Raw genomic sequence first — 10,262 nt, 5'->3', positions numbered from 1 at the left:
AGAGATCTTCACATGCCCCTTCAGCTCTGGAGCTCCACGTCACTATCAGGTCATCAATTGATCAGGTTAGGTTGGTGGCTGTTGCCGACAATGCGTGCTGTATTGTGATAGAGGGCTTTTTTTTAAAAACGGATTCCGGGTGCAGCATTCAGCGCATGTTGCGGCTGTTTCTGGCGTTGCTGTTGAATCCTGCTTTACATTGTATTGGGCTAATTAAATTTAGGCTTGGTCAGCGATCGGTCAGCCACTGTGGGAAGTCCCCAGCCAAAAGCATGAGGAAATTTGCATCTTTCCCTATTTATACCTGAAAGTAAAAGCAGATATCCTGTCATGACAGGTTGATGATAAAATAACAGATTAAGCCACATGCTATTAAATGGTCACAGCATCATACTGTTATCACTGTTACCAGAGACTTTCAAATGAGGAGACACAGCACTCAAAAAATACTCCATAGAAATGCATGGGGCTAGTTTGTCACGCCAATATGGCCGTTGTCTACACATATCCCACCCCTTCCTCGGCAAAACGTTGACATGTGAATACATTGAGCCAATCATGTGGTGTGATGTGAATACATTGAGCCAATCATATGGTGTGTTGTGAAGACATCGTGCCAATCATGTGTTGTGATCTCGCCGCTGGAGCAAGATTGGTGTCGTGAAGCCTTGCGCACGCGCAGTTCGACCCAAAGACTGTGCCCGATGAGTGCCCATAAAACGTTGGTATATGGCCGCCGAGTGGAGGGACTTGCCTAAAAGGACTTTGCTGTTACTGAGAGTCTCATAACTCCTTGTGACAGTCTCTCGCTTTTGTTATGTGTCACGTCACGTTAAAACAAAAGAAGACAAGATGCTTGTTCACTGTGTTTTAGTGCAGTTTGCCAGTTCATCTAACCAAAACACAGCAACCTAATCCCACACATTCATTTGGGATTATCCCATGCTTTCACTAGGTCTGCATGAATTGCATGGATGCACACCTAGGGGAAAGGCTGCCTGTGGCCTTACGTTGAGTCAAATTGTCTGGTAGATTAGCGCGTTTTAGTAAAAATCCATTTTTTGAGCAAACCAACCTAAACAGACTTCTTGTAAGCAGATATTTTAGGGACTTTGGATTTGCATGAGGGATTTGGGGTGCCACAAATGTGTGCCAATATCACATGTTATTTTCTGTAATGGTAATAATATCATAAACAAGAAACATGGATATCAAATTTATAGAGTTTATACAATAGAATTTATATTATTGTATATAGCACACCCCACTGTGAAGAGTAAACAAAAACAAAACAAAGAACATAGTCAAAGAAAAAAAAATCCCAAACTGTATTTACAAATACATACAAGCATCAATTATATAGCTATGACATGGACTGTATCACGAACATTCCAAGGCATTTGACCTTTAGGCACTAAAAGGTGTACATTGTAACAAAAGCCACCATTTTAAGTCACATCTGCTTCACCTTTAACCTTTGAACTATGACCTGGGATCAGGTGACCCCTGCGCTGAACCTGGGTAACATCATGCTGCTTACTGGGATTTGGCCTGATGAGAGAGGTGATGTACACCCAAACGATGGATAAAAAAACACCTTCAGCGGGTTACATTCTGACCGGACATACAAGCCGACAGCTGAAGGGCCACACAATTAATCTCACGTGGCTGACGTGGCTAGGAACTATGTACTGGGTCAACGTGGTGGCACCAGAATCTGAAGTCAGAAGTCAGCTTGGGCAACAGTCCTGTGTCAGGTTCATATCTCAAAGGTTTGTTTTTGTTTTGATCTGGGAGACAGGTGAGTAGAGACAGCCAGCGAAGTTATCACATACTGTACACAGGCCACATACAAACCCCTGTGCTTGATTTAGGTTTGAGATTCATATTTAACTAATATTTATCTATAAGGGTATAAATTAGTAATAAAATGTAACAGAATCTGTGTAGTTGTCAATTAGTTGTCAATTATCAGTAAGAACACTAAACTGACTGCATAAACAGTTCACAAATGTCAAAATAATGTTTTAGTCATTTCCCCCACAAAGTTTCATGTACTGTACATTCCTCTATGAAAAATTTGTATACATCTTTCAGTAAATTAAATCTATATAAATATATAATATTCATGCAGAATGTTATTCTTTTATATTCATGTTCAGTGTTTGTCAAACAGTATGCCTGTACTTAGATATTTGATTTACGGAATGTTTTCTGAACTGTCCTCTCTATGCATGAGACTAAATCACACAATTTTACTTTCAATGTCTGATATCTGCTGGTATCCATTTTGCTGTAGGTGGTGGGGAATTTCAAAATGGTGGAAGAGTATCAGCCATGTGGACACAAATGTTATCGCCTCCTCCCCAAAGTATGTCAAGTGCTTGAAAATTCTGTTAACTAACAGGCTTCTTTAGCATTTCCTCTCAAAATGTCAAAATCACTGGACAGAGTGATGCTGTTTCGTGTTTGACCAATAAGGGTAGACTATAACAAAGAAAAGAAGGAAGAAAGAAAGACTAAAAGAAAGAAAGACAAGAGAATATGAGACTAGAAAAGAAAATTATAGAGAAAGAGAGGAAGAAAAAAAAATATATTAAAGGAGAGGCCCTTGAGGAAAACTGTGGTGTTTGTAGAATTGCCATTTACACAGAAGCGTGATGCCACTGTCATGATGTCAACACCAGTGAAATAAGCTGCATGGTCAGTCCACTAGAGGGCACCCTTTGCTCTGCAGTCTGGCTCAGACACTAGATGTATTATGGGAAGTCCATGCTGACGTTGGGAGATGCCATGGATGATAAGAGTAGAGAGGGTAGAGTGCCTGCAGAGAGGCATTATGGGACGCATGGGCCAGGAGAGGGAGTGATGGATCGAGGGGGAGGAAGAGGGAGAGGGAGAGGGGTACCTGCACATGTCACAGCCACTCATGCACACCAGACCCAATTCCACCCGACTGGCAGGTCTGTGGTACCAGCAGGGACGGGCGTCCACTAAATGTCCATGTCCACAGGACGCACGTCCCCCGTTTTGTGCTCCTGCACCCACAGCTCTCTGTCTTTGGCTGGGTCCACACTCTGCAGAAGCTGGTCAACAGGCTCCAAAGTCTGTCAACACACAGGATATCAATCAATCAATCAATCAATCAATCAAGCAATCAATCAAGCAATCCAGCAATCAATCAAGCAAACAATAAATTATCAGTCGGTCAGTCAGTCAATTAGTCATTCATTCAGTCACTTAATTATTAATTTAATGAATCAGTCAGTCAATCATTATCAAACGCTAACAAGTGGGGCAGCTCGCCAACTCTGCAGTCAGTTCTTGTTTAAGCATTGCATGCTTTGGAGAGCTGAATTAAGAAAAAGCCAGAGGTGACCTACAAACCAATCAAGGAATCAGTGAATGAGCGATCATTAGTTACGCTTCCAGCACAGCTGGACAGATAAAGCCCACGTCTCCAGAGAAGGTGGAGAATGAGCAGTCTATGTGGAGCTGTGCTGTGTGTGTGTGTGTGTGTGTGTGTGTGTGTGTGTGTGTGTGTGTGTGTGTGTGTGTGTGTGTGTGTGTGTGTGTGTTTGTATTTGTGTTTGTGGACCTGTGCTGTGCTGTGCTTTGTGTGTGTGTGTGTGTTTGGACACCTGTGCTGTGCTTTGTGTGTGTGTGTGTGTTTGGACCTGTGCTGTCTTTGTGTGTGTTTGTGTGTGCGGACCTGTGCTGTGCTTTGTGTGTGTGTGTGTGGTGTGGTGTGTGTGTGTGTGTGTGTGGTGTGTTTGTGTGTGTGTGTGTGTTTGGACCTGTGCTGTGGGGGCTGTATTTGGCACTGGGCCTCATTCCCTCCAGCACTCCAGTGTGAGAGTGAGAGCCTGACAAAGACCTGAATCAGTTACAGTCCCATTCATCCCAGTGGAGTGGCGGTGGGCCAGGGAAGGCAGGCTGGTGATGCTCAGAGATGTGAGGTTTGAGAAAGACACCCCTGAATATGAATGTTGTGATGTGACCCTCTCTCTCTCTTTCTCTCTCTCTCTCTCTCTCTCATATATGTTGAACTGGGAATGCTCTCATTAAGAGTTTGGGAGGTTCTCAGGAGGTCTGATCAGACCAGTCGGTGTGTGAGTCTGAGGAGACACTCAGAATGTAAAGGCCATCAGTGAGTCAGCTGCTTTCAGAATGTAAAGCCCATCAGTGAGTCAGCTGCTTTGGGTTGGGTCTCCCCGGTCCCAGTCTCAGAGCACCAGCACTGACTACTCACATCTACTCCAAAGAGATCTGGAGTGGTGGTGACTGACTCTCTGTTGAATGGCTTCTCTGCACGCTGTTGGTGACAGCAGCCTGTCTAAAGGGCATTCACACCAAGACAACGATAATGGTATTGTTCTAACTAATATGAATGACAATGTCCACACATAAACTATAATGATTACGACATGGAGACGAAGATCAAATTTTAGCCATCACATTCATCAACAGGAGGAGAGACTTTCCTTATCATTGGTCTGTGTGGATGCTTTTATTGTTATGATTAGCGTTAGCGTTATCGTTCTTGTTGTGAATGGCCCGTAACACCATGTATTTGTAGGGTTTGCATACTTTACAAAGTCTACTGGGGTTTCCTACATGTCCTCTGATGTACGTCACCTGAGACAGAACCAAATGATTCAGTAACACCTGACCTAACATTTGACATGGCCGATGCAATACTGTGTAACCACGTTTTCATGGTAGATTATTTCCATTGGTGAAACACAGTCATGTTTTTAATGTTTAAGATGGCCATGGAAATTCTCATGATATCTTAACACCTTAGCGATGTGTCAAAGGCACAAACAACATCTACTATTGAGAGATGTCATGTCAGTAGCATTCAATGACAGCCTGGTGAAAAGCACTCGTGAGCGCAATGGAGAGAGTTTGGACTCACACTTTGGTTGAACATGTCGGTCTCGTGTCTGAGGGTGGTGTACTGGCGCAGGTGCTGCTGGATCATCTCCACCCGCTCCACCTCCAGACGCTCCAGCTCCTAAAGAGGGACCAAGAGGTCAGAGGTCAGGAGCCGTGATCTCCACCACACAAATATAAACACTGTCCAAACGCACAGGGCCCTAATTTCAATGGTGGGGGCAAAATGCAAAGTCTGTCAAACAGGCAGAGTTCTTGTGAATAAACTGTAGCTATTGTGTGACATTTGAGCTGGCTTATCAGTGTTTGCGCTTAAGGTCTGGCCCATGGTATTTAAATTAACTGTTTTTACTTAATTATTAAAAGTAGCTTTAGTTAGACTTAAGAAGTTGCACTTTGCACATCTATCAAATTAGGGCCCACTATCCTAAAAACACAGCAGGATCTTAACTACTAACTAGTGACTTTTACTTTGCACGTACCAAACCAGACGTTACCATCTCCTCAAACCACTTGGACTGGGCCTGGTTGTAGAGGTCCACGCAGCGCATGAGGTCATCTCCTACGAGAGGGACAGGGTGACAAAGGCGGCCAGGTCAGTGAGGCAGTACTCTACATCACCAGTAGGAGGCAGCCTGCGGCCACTGAAGGCAGCCTGCATTTCAGAGCAGCACATCATTTGCACAGAGGAAACTGCAGGGTCCGGCGCATACGCTCACGCACACGCTAACACACCACATTATATTACCGTTAAGAGGAGGGAGGAAAAGATAGAACAAAGGAAAGAAATACAGAGTGAGAGAAAGCAACAGAGCAAAGAACGCGTGTGAGTCCTCTGTGTGTGTGTGTGTGTGTGTGTGTGAGAGAGAGAGAGAGAGACAGAAAGAGAGAGAATGAGAGCATGTGTAACTGAGAATATGAGTGAGAGAAGAAGAGACAGGGAGTGTCTCTGTGTTCTGTTGAGTGCGTGCGTGCGTGTGTGTGTGTGTGTGTGTGTGTGTGTGTGCGTGTGCACAGGCAGGTGGGAGGGAGGGAGAGCACCAGACCAAGTCTGTCTAAAATAGCCTGTCTGAAATAAGAACACATTTTAATCTGTATGGAAATGAGAAACAGACCCCCTGTCTAATGACATGCATTCGCTTCACCCCCGCTCTTGTCCTCGCCGCCGTCTTCAGCAGCACAGAGCAGAGCAGAGCAGAGCAGAGCAGAGCAGCGCAGAGCAGAGCAGCGCAGAGCAGAGCAGAGCAGAGCAGAGCAGCACAGAGCAGAGCAGAGCAGAGCAGAGCGCACTCATTATTAACTGACGTGTCTCCCCACACACTGGGTAAGCAGCCTCAATGCAGGACCATTGATTAGGCCAGCCTGGGAACTGTGACTGACTCTAGGAACGGGAGGACAGATGGAGGAAGAGGATGGAGGAAGAGGAGGACCAGACCAGGGGGGAGGGGGGTGTAGGGTGATTGCACAACACACAACATTACCCCCACTGTCTGTTTCAGTGACGGCTGGGGAATCTTTGTGAGAACGTATTTGAAAAAGAAAAGCTGATAATTTGTTGCAGCAGTGTTTTGCAATTCTGCTCGTTTCCTAGTCCAATTATTTACTCGTGGGAAAGTGTATGCGTGTGCAAGCAAAAGCATATCTGATAAATGGACATGTAGATATGCTGAAGAACATGTGTGTCTGTCAGTTCATCTATGTGTTTACTTATATAGTGTGCGTGTGCATATGTGTGTGTGCGTGTGTGTCTACAGCACCACAGGTGGTAGATGAAGCGGTTCATAAAACTGAGAAATGCTGCCATCATAAAAATCTGTTAGCTATTCTGTTTGTGTACACATATAACACACAAACTCATACACACAGACAGACTCCAGTGGCGCAATCAGTTAGCGTGCGGTACTTATAAGACAATTCCAGCAGAGCAATGCTGAGGTTGTGAGTTCAAGCCTCACCTGGTGCATGTACTCTGGGTGGTGGTAGTGTAGTGGTTAAGGAGCTGGGCTAGCGTGCAGTAGTCTGAAAGTTGTTGGTTCAATTCCCAGTTTCCACCCTTGTGCCCTGGAGCAAGGCACTTAACCCCCAAGTTGCTCCGGGGACAATGTGATCCCTTGTAATATAGCTGACATATGTAAGCAGACATCCCGAGTCTCCCGCATATTGATAGCGGCTCCCTGACGCCCGCAAATTAGATAAAATCTCCCGGAATCTAGAGTGAGCGATCAAGAGCGCGCATGCGAGACCGCGTGTGCATCGTGTAGCGCGCACACGAGGGGAGAGAGAGAGAGAGGTGGTGCGTGTGTGTCTGAGCGCATCAAAGACAGAGAGCATCCTGATTGGCCTGTTTCGCTAAATCAACCAATCAGTTTTCAGTGTAGGCGGGCTTTCATGTCTTTTCTCCCGAACTTAATTAATCAGTTCAGTAGAAACAGGAGCGTCATGGTAGAGTCAGTGCCTCAAAAAAAGGAAAATGTAAGACCCATTTCAAAGTGTAGGCTACCCTTGTCTCATAAGAGTAAAACATAATAATGGACCTAGTCTTGCACGCTGCACTGTTTGTAAACAGTGACTTTAGCATTGCCCACAGCGGGTTAAATGATTGCAAAAGACATGTTGAGGTGAGTTTAACAAGTGTCAATTCATGTGCATATTATTCAGGCCTATAGCCTACTAGATGGCTAGTTGCCAAGGCTACATGAAAAGACCAAACTATCAAAATCTACATATTTTATTTTTCACAATTTCTATCTATAGGCCTTCCTTATTTGTTGTACTACTGACATTATTGCATAGGCTAAAGTTTTTTTTTTGGGGGGGGGGGCTTCGTGATGCCTCCCTGAAATGACTTTTTGCAAGTTGGGATGTCTGTGTAAGTCACTTTGGTCAAGAAGTGTCTGCTAAATGTAATGTAACTAACACACACACACATGAACACACACACGTGTAATAGATGCCAGCTAGCATAGCTGTGCATGTGGAACGTTAGAAACCTCACTCACTGGCGCCTTAAGAGTAGTGCTGGCATGAAAGCTAGCAGCCTGGGCTTTTAGCTCGATTGCCAGCATGCTCGACTCCCGATCTGAGGTACTGCTCTTCACGAGTTCGAGTCCGGGCGTGTGCAGGACTGAACTGCGCAGGTTCAACACAACACAGGTTACATTGGTGCCGTGACCCGGATCGGGAGTGAGGTTTACTAACGTTGAATCTCCACATTATACCCTTCTCTGAGAAGTATTCTAGGAGTTGCTGATCTTTGATGCCCTTCCAGAGTTCTTTCAGGTCTTGGTCAGCTCGCTTGAAAGTCTTTATCTGAGTAAATTACTTTGCATAGCCCCCTTCTAGCAATGAATCTTTTCAGAGCCAACAGAAAATGCACTGTGGACTGCTCTCGTCACAGCGCAGGTGAATAATGCAATATTTAGAGCGGCTTAGTAAAGCCTGTGTAGAGCGGCCCTGCAAAATCCACACCTGTGACTTCAAACGGAGGGGATTCTGTAATTCTGTCACGTGGCAATGGAGCAGTAACCTGCTGCACAGGCTTTGCTTTGAATCTTCTGCACACATTGCACCTTGATAGAACACTCTTCACAAGCTGTCTCCCTCTCATTATCCAGTGTCTTTCTCTTATTTGCACCAGTGTGTCTCGCATGCCTGCATGCATCAGGTTTTCATGGCTGTGCTGAACTAACAACTCACAGTATCTGTTCCTTGCAGGCAAAATCCACGGATGCTGCTGTCTGAAGCTGAAATCCGACTGCTGCAGACTGCCTTCAACACAAATCAAGTCATCCTCATCCAGAAATGGCCTTAACTCTCTGATCTTTGAGTCCTTTTTTAATGCCTTTCCAGCTTTCAGGAGAGCTACTTCTTGACTGAAGTTCTGGCGTTGCGTTTATCTTTATCCAGTACTTCTCTGCTTGAAACAACTCCTCTGCTGTCAGCTCTCCCTTTCTCTTTAGTGTCAAGTGTGTGTTGTCTGTAAATCTCTTTATCCAGGCTGTCATTCGTAACACTAACACCGGTTCTGTTGCGTCATGCTCTTCACTGCTGAGCTGTACAGTTACATGTTCACTTACGTTCAGTTCTTCTTCAGCCGCGTCGTCTTCCACTGAATGGTCTGAATGATCAGAGTCTTCCTCATGTTCAGATGAGGTCAGGAACACAGGCCCCTTCCACCACAGGCGATTCTGACTCAGGCTCACCACAGTCTGGCCACTGGTGGTAGGTCAGCTGGATTTTCTGTTCCCTTACAGTGAGACCATGATTTTGGGTCAGTCAGGGATTGAATTTCTGCCACCCTATTGGCAACAAACTGCTTCCACTTGTGCGCTGAGCTGCGAATCCAGTGTAGCACGATCATTGAATCTGTCCACATGTGAAGTTGATAGATTTCAATTTTCAGCAGGTTCATCAAATTTCTTGCAAGCCTTGCTCCTATCAATGCTCCCATAAGCTCCAGACGTGGTAGTGACAATTTCTTCAAAGGGGCCACTCTTGACTTAGATGCAACCAGACTAGCGGCCATCCTTCTGTCTTTCCCCTGCCACTGCAGGTAGGCTACCGCACTGTAGGCCTTCTCACTAGCGTCACAGAACACATGCAGTCTTGTTCCCTTGCCACTTTGCTCATCCTTTTCTCCATACCATCGTGGTATATAGATCTGGTGTATAAGGGGAAGTTCAGAACACCAGCTGTTCCATTGTTGATTCAGGTCAGGTGGCAGCTCCTCATCCCAGCTCAGCCCTCGTCCCACATCTCTTGCAGCAGGCATTTCACCCTTATGGTGAAGGGTGTTAGGAAGCTGAGGGGGTCAAAGAGGCTAGCAGAGTGTTGCAGAATGCTTCTCTTTGTGCTGGTCTTTGTCAGTTTCTCCAGCAGAGGTCTCAGATCAAACACAAAGTCATCAGTCTGTGTTCTCCACACTAAGCCTAGTACCTTTAGCACTGTTCCATGAGCCTCTGGCTCCTCAGTGGGTCCAATGGGTGTCTCCTTCCACCTTTCTTTCAGTGCTGCATAGTTCATCATCCATTTGCACAGGTCCATGCCAGCAGCAGACATGATTTCCTTTGCTCCGGTCGTTACAGAGACGGCTTCGTCTACATCACGGACACTAGCTATAAAATCATCAACATACTGCAGACCTCTTCTTTCCAGTTCACGCTGGACACGCTCTCCTGGAACTTTCATCACAGCAGTGCACACTTGTGGTGTTTCGATCGCTTCAATTTCTATTTTCTGTCCCTTATTCCAAATGTTCTCCAGAACGAGTTTCACAGTGTTGCATTTGGTTGTCACAGGAGCAGCGGAGCCAAATATATGAAGAGTGAAGGTCTCTTGTCTTACGGCTCCCACACACAGCTGCG

General features: G+C 45.5%; 1 protein-coding gene across 5 annotated transcripts in view; it reads right to left on the bottom strand.

Moving 5' to 3' along the window:
• Positions 1 to 694: 694 nt before the first annotated feature.
• Positions 695 to 10,262, bottom strand: part of LOC121705944 (growth arrest-specific protein 7-like) — a 53,206-nt gene continuing 43,638 nt past the window's right edge. For 2 of the 5 annotated variants that reach the window (XM_042087334.1, XM_042087338.1), the window contains exons 12-15: positions 5,382 to 5,461; positions 4,922 to 5,020; positions 4,253 to 4,336; positions 695 to 3,107 (exon numbers count right to left, since the gene is read on the bottom strand). In XM_042087334.1, the coding sequence (XP_041943268.1) occupies positions 2,994 to 3,107; positions 4,253 to 4,336; positions 4,922 to 5,020; positions 5,382 to 5,461 (377 nt within the window). In that variant the 3' untranslated portion in view covers positions 695 to 2,993. Of the gene's footprint in view, positions 3,108 to 4,165; positions 4,337 to 4,921; positions 5,021 to 5,381; positions 5,462 to 10,262 lie in introns of those variants that run through there. The other 3 variants (XM_042087337.1, XM_042087335.1, XM_042087336.1) reach the window with 3 other exon arrangements.

The sequence above is a fragment of the Alosa sapidissima genome, chromosome 3 (genome assembly GCF_018492685.1).
Source record: "Alosa sapidissima isolate fAloSap1 chromosome 3, fAloSap1.pri, whole genome shotgun sequence".
NCBI lineage: Eukaryota > Metazoa > Chordata > Actinopteri > Clupeiformes > Clupeidae > Alosa > Alosa sapidissima.
This window is presented reverse-complemented; position numbering and strand designations above follow the sequence as displayed.